This window comes from Astyanax mexicanus, chromosome 22, assembly GCF_023375975.1.
Source record: "Astyanax mexicanus isolate ESR-SI-001 chromosome 22, AstMex3_surface, whole genome shotgun sequence".
NCBI classification, from domain to species: domain Eukaryota; kingdom Metazoa; phylum Chordata; class Actinopteri; order Characiformes; family Acestrorhamphidae; genus Astyanax; species Astyanax mexicanus.
In genome coordinates, this window is record NC_064429.1 from 14,470,978 (window position 1) to 14,484,428 (window position 13,451).

General features: G+C 37.8%; 1 protein-coding gene across 4 annotated transcripts in view; it reads right to left on the reverse strand.

The window, feature by feature from the left end:
- The window catches only part of arid3c (AT rich interactive domain 3C (BRIGHT-like)), an 89,894-nt gene extending 77,336 nt beyond the window's left edge, over positions 1-12,558 (reverse strand). The window contains exons 1-3 of one of the 4 annotated variants that reach the window (XM_015606135.3): positions 12,063-12,558; positions 10,645-11,376; positions 21-110 (exon numbers count right to left, since the gene is read on the reverse strand). In XM_015606135.3, coding sequence (XP_015461621.2) covers positions 21-110; positions 10,645-11,376; positions 12,063-12,101 — 861 coding nt within the window. In that variant the 5' untranslated portion in view covers positions 12,102-12,558. The remainder of the gene's footprint in view (positions 1-20; positions 111-10,644; positions 11,377-12,062) is intronic. The other 3 variants (XM_015606136.3, XM_007250461.4, XM_007250462.4) reach the window with 3 other exon arrangements.
- Positions 12,559-13,451: the final 893 nt, after the last annotated feature.

Below are 13,451 nucleotides of genomic sequence, written 5' to 3' on the forward strand. Positions count from 1 at the left end.
GGGGGGGGGTTACTACTAACCTTCTGAATCAGAGATGAGGAGCCGCCGGCATCACCGAAAGCAACACTTGAATTTCCCAGCTTCCTCTCTGGCCCGCTGCCTTTTCCTGACTGAACACATGTCAAGGGCACAGTCGAAATCACGGCAGTGGTGGTTACGGATAGACAAAATCATCCACATTTTTACGAGCGTGCTGCAAATTTACACACGCACTAGGAGTTTAAATCTTTGACATCTCACTGATAATATATTAAACTCATTAATTTTTCTAAAACTGAAGAATGCAGACAACAGGCAAGAAAACATCAAGCCAAAAAAAGCCCAAACCTAAGAGATTAAACTATTTTTAATTAAAATAAAAAGTTTGCTTTTAGCATTTTTGAAAGTGATAATCAGGATAAAACAATTACTGTCCCATTGATTTGCATTTCCATTTTGCAACAATGCTCATTTTGTTTCCAATTATAACTCCAATGTCCCCTACTAAGATGCACTTTACCACTCTCATTGTTGTGCTTCCATTTTAAAGATTTTCAGTTATATTTTATATATTAAATGTCTTAATAGTAATTCTATTTTCCTTGCCACACAAGAGGCTTAGAGAAAGCAGCAAACAGTATGCTAAGCTAGACTAGGCTGAACTAAGCATCTGTGAGTCTTTGAGTGAGACTCAAACCAGCCAAAGCAGAGCTTCAGAACAGGCAAGATAATAGAATTATAAATCCACTGTTAAAAGATATACAAATTGTATGTCTCTTTAAATGTTTTTAGTATTGTATTTCAGTATTTTTTAAATTCTGCAATAATACCTGTGCACTAGGCTATATATTTTTTAAATACTTTATTATTGGTGGTTTTATCACTAATAAAAAAGGAAGAGCAGATAAGAAACAAGTTAAAAAAGGAAAAAAGGTTTATGTTCATTTAAGAGAAATGACACTGATGATTGCATATGTCACAAATTGAAAGATTAAAAGTGGCTGGTAATGTGAATCCTATGCAAAATGGCCAACCTCTCTCAGACAGAGATAATGATACTTCCTTTCCCTTTTGCTCTCTTCCTCTTCGCTCTATATTTTTTCTATTATTTTTATTCTCTATCTCTCTCTCTCTCTCACTTGCTTTGCAGTGCACAGGGAACAGATGCTAAAGTGAATCACCGGGCTACTCCATCATCAAAACAAACAGACCTGCTCTGCCTGTGGGATTAGCAGAGGTAATTGACTTACGTTACATCTGATCTTTACACCCGACTGTTCCTCTGAAGCCCAGTGAATGGGACGGGCTGAGATTACCCTAAATCTCTTACATTATTTAGTAGTGGAGGAATTGGGGCAAAGGCTACCTTGACGACCACATTTCACCAAACTACGTACACTCCACTCAACCTCTGCCAATTCCATTTTATTATATGTACTGTAAATGCACAGACAGTCAATTTATTTACCGATAGTCACAACAATCCACAGCACAGTTTAATTTCTCACCTACAGTTTATTACTACAAGTGTATAATCTAACATATCTGTCTAAACCATTTTAATATTTAAAAAGTAACCGTTTAAAGGTTTACATTAGCAGCTATGAATTAAAGCAACAATTTTCACATGACTACCTGGACCTTTCAAACTTCGCGTGTAAAAACACTTGCATATGTTAAGCCAAGTTGTATCACTCAGTGCTCTCAAGCAAACCAATCAGGCTAGAGTATTCCAATGACTAGTTTAAGTGTGTGTTGGGGCTGTAACGAAGAAGCTAATCCTTGAAACGTGAATATCTGATGCTGGCCCTAAGCCTAAGACACTCAATGCTTGATTCCTGACGATCTTACGTTACCGCTCCTGTCCTTAATGAATGCTGACACACGAGGCCATATGGAGCGAGACCGATGACATGTGGCCTCAGCTGCGTGCTACTGTGCTCTACTGTCCTGACCATGCCACATATACAACAGACTTCAACTCACTTTTACCTTTGGAAATTGGTTTCACTGTTATATGTTATCTTATTTAGAGTGATTGAGAGAGACTGAATCTGTATCCAGTTAAACAACAACTCAAACACTAACTCCAACTACAGATTTCATTAGCATTGTTGCTGCTAAAAGAAAAGCATGGCAGGCTAAAACGCATTAAATACATTCCGTTGTATATCTGCTAAAATGATAGCTAGCCATCACAAAGCATACACTAATCTGTCGAAGATTTTCCTTACAAAAAACATGCAGCTTTTACAGCGTCCCCCACACTATATGCCTTAACATTAAAAGTGTTTGTAATATTTACTTTGCCATGTGCTAATAAAGACTTTTTATATGTTTTCTAATACAGTGTGTCAGGGACCTTTGGTGCTCTGGGACAAAACTACTACATATATTTTTTGCTGAATGCATATGTATTGTACAGCTTTCACTACTAATTCCTAAGTCCTTTATCTACAAAAAGTGTATATTTAATTCAGTAATATACATATATAGAAATAAATCACATAGCTTTAAAATCCTATGCAAGTGTACGGTAGATGCCATTGAGTGAAAAACAGACTATAATCATGGATGGTGTAAAACCTTGCCTTGTGGTGTTACTTCATTGTAAAACCTGCTGAGCTATAATTGTAACATGGCTATGCTATGTAAATACAGCCAAAGGTCAGCTCACATGAGCAATCTGTGAACTTATTTAAAGAGTTATTGCTCATCCCTCAATATATCATTTTGCGGACGACAATAACGTGCTAAATAGGCAACCAAGTAGGCTAACGTTTATTATAAAGCCATCTAAAGCAGACATTACAATGATAAATATAGCATTTAAGAGAGATAAATGCATATACAAAGCAAATGAACTGCACAGATGGAAGCTGTATGTCTTTTTCACCACTGTATTTGTTTAGATACTACAATGAGTATCCACTCCAGACTGAAAGGGGTGCATTTGCCTAAAAAAAATCCTAATTCACCGTGGGAAGCCTAATAGCATACCTCCAAAAAACTCAATATCATACCACAGAGCCCATGATTCACAGTAACAACTCTATAATCTCCACACCAGGTTAGAGGAAACCATGCAGTGTCTCACTCTGTTAAACTCCAGTTAATGATGCCATGTGGCCTATGAGCTGTTCAGAATCACACCTCCCCCAGACTAAGGGTAGAAATCTGGAGACGTGTTTAAAAAGCATTGGAGGCCATTAACTATATGTGGGAATGATGGAAAGGGTTACAGTGGGCCGTATTTCAAAACACACTGGTGCCCTGGTGAGGAAGTGTGGCTACATATGCTAGCGGTCAAAATGGTAAACAATGTATGACTGTTCTGTAATAGAGAAACATATAATTTCTTGAGAGATGCTTTTCCAAGACCTAAATCTGAAACAGGAGACACATGGAATAGTGGAGGGATATGTTCAACCCAATATATTTTGTACTGTGTACATTTTCTGAATGCTCTGAATTATGAGCTAGATAATGCTACTGTGGAGGATCACAAAAGTAAAAAAACACTTTCAGGTCATGGTAAGCAGTGTCTTCTGTGTTGGTCGACTTGTAGGGCCTGTTTAAGCAAGCTAAAAGGGGGGGGGAGGGGGGGGGAACTGCAAAAACTACACTGTATGCTGGTAAACAAGCTGATTGAGCAGCTTATCTCTTCTCAAATTGAACTTATAAACTGAGCTCATACAACTCCACTACATTGGAGAAATGTTAATTCAGTGTGCAGTCGCATTAGCTTACATGTAGCAATTAGTGCTGTGAGTTTAATCAAATTAATTTGATTAATCGATTTACTGTTTAAAAAGGTTTAAATGATATGTAAAGGAAACAACAGCTTGTGCATCACTTTAACTGGTGCTGTCTGTTTACAAATAAAAAAACAGAACTAAAAATTGTAATCGTAATCAAGAATCACACATGCTTGAAGATAATCGAGATTATTTGTATCGTCCAGCCTTTGTAGCAATACTCATATTTTGACTCTGCCTTTAACGATTCATAGTTTCCAGTGAAGTACGCAGAACAAAACGTATGAGTTCTGAATTTTTTGCCACTGAAAATCAAGGTTAGACAGGCATAATGAGGAATAGCATATCACACGACTTTAGTGGTCAAGTAGGAACAATAAGGCAAATAAATTGCTCAGTTCAGTGTATCAGCTATTAGATCTTTTTTGTTATCAAATATTTTGTTTTGCATTCAGTTAAATCTTGTTCAACTAATTACATACAAAGTTTTTTTGATAACATTGTAGTAAAACAAACATGAGTGAATCTTGTTTTTACAATTGTTATTATCGTTTCCACTAAAACAGAAATCACATTTTACTGACTACAACCTAAGATGTTGTTTCAGTATTACTGAAATAACAATAAGTAATTGACTGGAAGTGCTATTTTAGGAGAGCACTTGAATTGGGATTTTTGTTCCGATTAAAGTTAATCTACTTTCTCTCCAGTGTGTTTTATAATCACTAGGAAATTCTCTACTGCAGAGTTACGTCACTGTCAGCAAAAAAAAAATCCTTACAGCTGCAATGCAATTACAGTACCATACATGGTACACACCTAATCCTGTTACACTTGAAACCACCAAACCACAGTCAGGTATACTGTAATATACAATAAGGTATGAGATGCATTTAAAGGCATTCATTTAAATCCATTCAAATTATCACTAGATTATAGACTAATGCCTAAAATATGATTCGTACAAAAGGGTACAAAAGATCAGGATCTTGAATGTGTGTGACTCTCAGAGCACCTAGTGATTGACAGTAGGAGTAACTACAGATTCATAAACAAGTTCCTCAGTAACAGGCATTCTGGTTCTAAAAGTCTTTAAGAAGGTGCTGAAATACTGAGATGAGGACAAATAAAAATGTTGGGACTGATAAAACAAAATATTCTTAAGAAGTCACACTTCTTACACTGAGACCTTCCCTGACAAAAACACAAGAGCTTTAATGGTAGATAGTATCCCTGTAGGCATTTTATTGGCACTCCTTGCTTGAGTTATGGCAAAAAAGTTCCATGCATACTTTCACTGACAGAGCGTGAGCGAAGAGCAAGGCTTTGACAAACACAGCTCTAAAACTGTACACTATGACACTATGAGGAGAGTTGACCAGCTCCCCTTTTCTATCTCTTCTTTTTTTAGTGTTTGTAAACACATTTTTTTTGCTGCAGATCCCCTCCTTCAGACCACCACTTGAGAGACAGAATGTAGTATCACAGTTTTACACAGCTTCTCACCATTCCTGCAGCAACTTCCTATATATAAAAAATCCATCTTGAAATGTGAGCACTGAAAGAATGCTATTAAATATTTCAAGCGATTGCACATATTCAAAACTGAGAGGCCACAGCTGTCGGGTGAGCCTGCGTTGGCTCATTCCACAGGACGTTAGCGCTACCGCTGCTTGGTAAAAGAAAAAAAAAATCACAATCTTCTTGCCATATGGAAGGTTTTGCTCCATGCATGTGTTTTAGCTTGACAGGGGCTGCATGCTGAGTGACTTAATGGATCTCCGGACTCGAAAGGTACAGCCTAAGCTTGGTAATCAAGCAGAGGGGGCTACCAGAGAGGTGGAGGGGGCGCCATAAAAAAGAAAGAATTTCTTGTATTGACACTGAGGTCTGTATGCACAAGTGTCTGCTTGTGTCTATGTCAATGACTGGCGGCAAGGAGTTTTATAAAGATATTAATGGGCATAAATAGAAAGGACAGGGGATAATTGAGAAACTTTTTGTACTATTCTATAATGACCAAAAGTGCCCTTTTCTGCCTCTTAATCAAACTTAAAAGATTTCTATTTTTATTTCTTTATGTGACAATCATAATGTAACTAAGCTGAAAAATCTTTAAGAATAAACTGTAATAAAATTATTCTTCGCACTAATCACAACCAAAGACCAATGCTATTGATATTGCATTGTGTTATTGAGCAATAGTTTGCTCGATAATTCTGTATTGATTTTTAGACACACAGTATCGATATTAATTATTAGTTTACATGTAAAGAATTGTTGTCAGAAAGTACTTCATTTAGTGTTGTGTTTAACCCCCATCCCCTAGATAGCAGTGTTGTACGCTGGCATCAGATCCAAGTATTCTGACTGGAAAAATAGTAAAAGTGTTTTTATATTATGTCAGCTTCTGCAACATGTCAAATACGAATATTATACTGAATTATAACCCCTGTGTTGTGATATGTATCACATCGGCAAGTTTTTGCCAATACACAGCTCTATTAAAAAAACCTAAAGGCTGTGTGTTTGTTTAAGTTACCAAAACAAATAGACTAATAGACAATAAGTTAAGCTGTATTTTTTGCATCATGCAGCTTTTATTTAATCAATGCATGGACCACATTAATTATAAGCTAAACAAGTTGTTGCAAAACTAATTGGATGTGCAACCAAGGACATCTTCAACTATGTTTTAAAAAGGTTTAAATACTGTATTGTCAAGAACAATGTTAGGACTGGTCTCGGCTGCAAAGAATGTCCTTGTCCACTTCCCAACCTCTCAACCTAACAGTCTAATGACTCATATGTATATTTTTTCTTTTTGATTGTGCGAAGATCAAAATCAAATAGATAAAAAAAAAAGAAGTGAGTAACAACAAGCCTCAGCCCGGTTAGGATGCCTATTTAATCACCAAGTACATTTCATCTTCCTGGCAAAGGAGGAACTTGCTCTTCCTTTCTGTGATTTCACAATTGCCTCATTTCCTTTTTTGTCCTTTGAGATGTTTAGCTTTACCTCCAGTTCCTCACTGTCTGAATTAGGTCACTGCAGGGTGCGTCTTTATTAAGTAATCTGGTTTCGACACGTGTTTCAAATACAAAAGGGTGAAGAGGTGATGGGATATATAAAATTGCAAATAAATCTGGTGTATTGTTATAAATATTTAGGAAGAAGATTTGTTTTAGCTGACCTGGTTTCTAAAATACTGTAAGAAAAGATTTTATTTTACAAGAATTTGCATGATACGTTGGTCATACCAATGCAATATATTTTAGAAAAGCCACATCCAAGCCACAAGCTAAATTTGTTGATTTCTGTAGAAGAACACAAATATTATATATATATATATCATAACTGCGTAGACTTAACAAAGCTTTATATGTAAATAACAAACTGATTAGTGCCAAAAATATGATTTGTTTTTGTACTGAATTAAAAAACATGCTACTATTAATCCAAGCACAAATACTGCTTAAATTTTAGAGTTAACACTTTCAGAGTCGAGAAGCCAGCCATTAGCCTAGATCTGCCAAAGCAAACAAAAGAGGGAAACACAAACCTCCTCTCTGCAGGCTTCTGTAGTGAAACCATACACCGCTGCTGCCTTTCCCTCCACCCCCTCCATCGCCTCCCAGCCCCCTCTATGGCCTACTGAGTAAAGCTTGTTATGGGGAAAAAAAAGCCTTTCTGTGAGTTTTTCATGTTTGCAAAACATGGCATTGGGACAACAAGGCCATCGAAAAGATCAAACACAAGCCCCCGGCCCAGAGTTCAGGCCGGACAGAAAAAACTGCACACAGATTTATTACCGATTTTTTTTTTTTTATTCTATATAATTTTTAAAGCAAAGAAAAAACTAAAACATACACACTGAAAAAGTAAGGCACTAATTTCATATGATTCAAATAAATAATATCCACACAAGTAACATCAAGCAACAAACATTACACAATTTTGTCTTTCAGTGCATGAATGTTTGGCAATAGATGTGCTGAACTGGCATTCACTGCCCTCAAAAAGTGTACATGACTACGCAAAAGTGTGTCAGCTCAAGCGAGCGAGCATGGACATCTGCACTACGCACTCCTCTTTGTGGACACACGCATGCACGTTTGTATGGCTGGATTGTGTTGAAGTATGCAGTTTGCTCTTGTTTCGTAATGCCTTGGCCACGAGCCGACACACTCACACACGCTGCCAGAGAGGGAGATCCCAGCGTTTTTGGGTGGGAGCCAGACTGGAATGCCACCAGGTCGAGTTTTCTGCACTCTTGCCAAAACTCCACGCAACTTTTCACAACTTTTTTCCCTCCCGAGCCTTGTTCTTTCTTTAGCAACACGAGTCAATGATACAGTTTTCTGTTTTTCTGTTATCTGTTTACTGTTACATAGTTACATACTAAAGCAAAGTTCTAAAATGACTTTGTATGGAATAGTATACAATAAAAAAACACTGACTTCTACTAAAAGTTTAAACATACAAAATACAAGGTTTTTGCCCCAATGTAAATTCTATATAAATCAGATGTGAGTTGTGAGCTGATCTACTAACCTAAATACCAATAACTTGACAAACTAACAAACAACACTATTAACAAAGGCTGTATTTATTTATTTGAACTATATAAAATTCAATTTCACCAGTATCACACCTTCTTTAACTGATTTGATTCATTAATTCATTGGCCATATGTATATTAATCACAAAAGCTAATCAGACAGATATTATTTACTATCTTAAACACAGCGATGAGGAATTTGCTCACAATGTCAGATGTACTGCATCCCCCACCCCCAAGCCACATCTTGTTCTTATTTCAGACAGGCATTTATTGCCTTTAAATGTGGTTTTCTTTTGCAATGTCAAAAACAGGCAGTATACTGGCTCCAGTCAGTCTGCCAAGTGCCACCGGCATCCTTTCATTGTTTCTGCGTGTGACTTGATTTGTGGAAATATCTTAAGACTGATTACAAAGAGCATGTCTTTGACTTCAGTTGAACAACAGTACTTATTTCATAGAGGCATTTGTTGACAGTGGTGTTTCTTGCTTTTATTTAAACTAAATAAAAATCTACACTCCTAAATAAAAAAAATAATTAACTTACATATTATTTTGTGGTTACCATTTTGCTTGAATAGATTAAATATGGTACTTCAATAAATTGACTAGATTAAACTTCTTTTTGTAGACGCTACCCTTTTTTGCTGAAAGCTGGTTTCATGTGCGAACGAGAAGAGAAAGCTTCTACATCGTCATGTTCCATTTTATGACCCTCAATTAAGGCTCAAGCCCTTGTTTGAATTGCATTTCTACGCCTTAAATTACACCAGTGCATACACTAATGCAGCCCCCTAATGTACATATCTCATTTAGCCATGGCTCTGAATGATCTATCATAAATAAAAAATGAAAAGTCCATCCAGGCCTACTCTATATAGATTTCTGTTAGCTTAAGAGCTCAGCCCTCATTATATCAATCTAAATTATCCTCAGAGAATTCACTTGAGCTATCTTCTGGGGGAGATTATAGGAGCACTATGCCAACACTATTGAAGTGCATAACTCTGCCATGCCATTACATGCATACAGTACATATCAAATAACCCACTTTTCTCATATCAACGTTTACGCAGAGATTAAATTCTGTCTTTCTTGAATGCAGAAATGTTTATTTAATTAAAGCTGACTTAATATAATGAACTAGTAATAGATCTAATAAGATTGTGCAAACATCTTGTGAGTTAGCTTGGATTTACTTTAATCATAATAAATCCTCAATAGAAAACTGGGAGTAGCTGACATGAATACGCAGCAAGCTTCAAGGATCAGTAAGCTTATCCGAAATTACTGAATAGGTGAGAGGAAGGGAAGGATCCTGAGACCTTTCAGAGACACACGGCAAAGAAAAAACATTCTTGGGGTGTAGTGGGAACAAGGGTTGTGAGCATAGTATGTCATTGTTTAATAATCCTAGAACTTAGGTTCATGGTTAATGTTGGGTATATGACATCTCATAAAATGCAAAAGTGCATTAGTTAACATGGGGCACAATATTAGCCCAGGACAATGAATCCAGTTTAATTATTTACTTGTCCAATCTCTTTTTGCATTGTACATTTAATATGTATTAATGCAGAATATGTAATATGTAAGTAATGCATAATGTAGGTTACTCTGCAGGTTTTTCTAAATTATTCTATATTGTACTAACTTAATAATAAGATAACCTCATTTTACTTTTTATTTTTTTACCCTAAAGCAATAAATTGTCTCCTATTACCTAACAGCCCATAATACCTGAATCCACTCCACTTCTCTCTGCATATAAGATACATCCTTTTTAGTAAGGCAGATAAGGGTAAGGTTCGCTTTAATTGCAATTTAGCCTATTAATCTGTTTTTGTTTATGCATTTGCAAATATTGCATTGTATGTTTAAATACATTGCTCATAAATGAGTGGATGAATAGTATGCATACAGTGCATCCACCTGTAAAGATCAGAAATTGAAACAAACATATTCTGTTCTAAGTGTCCCATTGTACCTTGATATCCTACTGTCACACACCACTATTCCACTACTACTAACTATTACAAGTAATAAAGTCACTTTTCTGCAGTTGTCACATTTAAAGTTTTCCCTCCAATACCTGAAACCATACTGTATTTGAGAATGGTTTAGTGTAAATGGATGTAAGAAGCTTGCATGTTGTACACTGGCCGTGTATTATTAAGACAGATGCATGCAAAAAATGGCTCTTTTGACTGTAGGATATTTCAGTCTGTTTACATACCGTGTGTTGTCTAGCGTTTCATATACAACAACTCACTAATAAGCATCAACTCAACTCTAACCAACTTTTTACACTTTCTACACGGACATGCTGGTTGCACTCTTCTTACCTGCTTGAACTGCTCCTCGTAAGTCCACTCGTGCTGTTGTGGGTGTGTGTGAGCCGAGAGACCGCTCGGTGACCCGGGCTGTCTTGGCGCCGGCACGTACTGGGGCTGCTGCAGTCGCGGCAGGGGGAGCGCGCTGCTCGGGGAGTGGAGGGGAAGGCGAGCCGGGTAGTGCCCCAGGACTCCTTCGACACCCTCCATCTCCTCTTCCATGCCTCCTTCGTTCAGGCTGTCTCCTTCCCCGAGGTCGTCATCATCGTCGTCTTCGCCGCCGTTCTCCTGCTCCTCCAGCTCCTCCGCGTCCACCTCTTCGTCCGTGTCGGAGCGCTGCGGGGGCCGCCGGAGATCCAGCTGTCCGACGCCGCCACTGACTCCAACGCCACTCAGGCGGTGCCTCTCCGCGGAGCCGGGCGCCCCCGCTCCGGCCAGCGCTCCGCGGACGGACGCGTGGTAGCGGCGGAAGGCGAGAGCCTGCTGCTGCATGTGGGTCTCCACGGCCGCCCTGAAGTCGCCGTCTCGCTCAGCCTGCCGGAGCTTCTCTTCCAGGGCTAGGCGGGCAGCCTGCTGCCGCTGCAGGTTCTCCATAACCGCCTCTAGCTTCATACCTCCAGCACCGCCGCCTCCGCTGTGAGGCTGCTGCTGCTGCTGAGGCGAAGCGCCGGGGAAGTGGACGTGGGAGACGGCCGAGGAGGGGACGAGCAGCGGGAGGCTGCTGGCCGAGGAAAACGTGGCTTGCTGCGGGGAAAGAAAGAGAGAGAAAAAACTTAGTTTTAGCTTTAAAACATAGAAACAACAGGGTGAGTTGGCTCAAAGACCCGACAGGTAACGTTAACTTAGTTTGCGTTAGTTAGCTGACAGAAGTTTTGCGTTAGTTAGCTTAATTAGCTAGTACTGAAAATAATATTTATCAAAGAAAACAACAATGAACTGCACAAACTGTTCGTTTTCAGTAAAATACATTAATTTTAACATACATGTGACCAAAACGTTGGGAAAATACGTTTTAAAATGTAAAGAAAATAGCGTTTTATAACGTTTGGTGAAGCAGTTTAAACGACCGTTAAAAGTTCTTCAGCTAAAATCGGTCGTTAAAATTTGAATTTTCCCCGCACGCGCTAAAGCTCACATTTAAAATTGAGCTAACATTTAGCTAACTAAGCTAATTATGACTGGAAAATATATTTACCTAGCTAAACTCTCTATAAACAGTGCGAGAACTAATTAATGTCTTAATATTTAAACACCCTCAAAACAAACTATAGTAAAGTAGGCAGGTAAAGTAGGTAAAACAACTTATCAGCTCTTATTAGCTTGGAATAAACACCCCTTAATAACGTTGACATTTTAGCTATAGGTAACTTGCTCTATGAGCTAAAATAAACTGTAATAAAACTGTTATTAAAAACACATGGGATGCTTACCAGCGCAGATTTAGTTGCTATGCTCGCGTTGTCCACCATGCTTCTCCCGTCAAAAGCAATATTAATCTATTAAAAAGGGTCCCTTTTTCAGACACAGTCAGATAGCGCCGTATTCCTGCCTCAACATCGAGATGCGACGGCCCCGATTGAACTGTATAAAAGTATATTAAAATCTGGTTATAGACAGACAGGCAGATAACTAGGTCTCTGATTGCGCGGCGAGTCCACGGTCGCTGAGGGTTTTTTTGGCAACAAGTGGCAGCTGTGGGCGGAATGACCTCTGGAGGCGAGAGACAAGCCCTCCTGCTCCCATTCGCTTCCAGCACGTCAATGGGGCGATAAACAATGAGGGCAGGGTCTCTCAGTCACTCAGAAAAAAGAAAAACACTCAGTTCAACATTCAACCACCAGACACTGACTGGCTGGTTAACTGATGCCCTTACACCTGACCGTGTGTGAAGAAGCTACCGGGGCTTCAGTGCAAATTGCAGTTAGCTAAGGTTTGTAGGAACATCAGAGAAGCAATGGTTTTCAACACACAGCAGACATGAAGACCAGAGATATATGCTACAATATATAAGTTTAGAGGAGCCTGAGTGTAGAGAGAAATGTGTGTCTGTGTTTGTGGTAAGCACACACTTTTCTTTTACTTTCTCTAGCACACAACACAAATGTAACATTTGTAACTCGCAATTTATTAATAATTTGTTAAATTGCTTCGTATCTCCTACCTCAGTTTTTGCCTTAGTTTGTATTAAACGTTGCGTATATTAAATGTATATACAGTTCTGTAAAGAATTAAGAGAGCATTTCAGTTTCTGAATCAGTTTCTCTGATTTTGCTATTTATAGGTATATGTTTGAGAAAAATAAATATTGTTGTTTTATTCTATTAACTACAGACCACATTTCTCACAAATTCCAAATAAATATATTTGGAATTTGTTTTATGACTTGTGATCATCCATCTTTCTCTTGATTATATTCCAGATGTTTTCAATTTGGTAAAATCAAAGAAACCCATAATTTTTAGGTGGTTTCTTATTTTTTTTCCAGAGCTGTATCTTTTTTTATTTTATTCTGATAGTTTATAGAACTATAATTCTTGCAGTTTACAAATGAACATTAAAATAATAGTTCTTAATATTGTTATTTGTGGGAAGAGCTAAGCCCAACCATTTAAAACCTTTAAATGAATATTGATGCGAAAAACAACAAACAGAAAAAAATAAAGCATTTTTCTGCAAGGACATATAGTATAATATAATTATACATATAGTATAAATACAATTAATACAAATATGGTCAACCTAGTGTACAACTAACAAGTATAGTTAAAGTTAAATAAAATATGAAAAGATCTTACATCACCCTTAATCAGTTGGTCTGG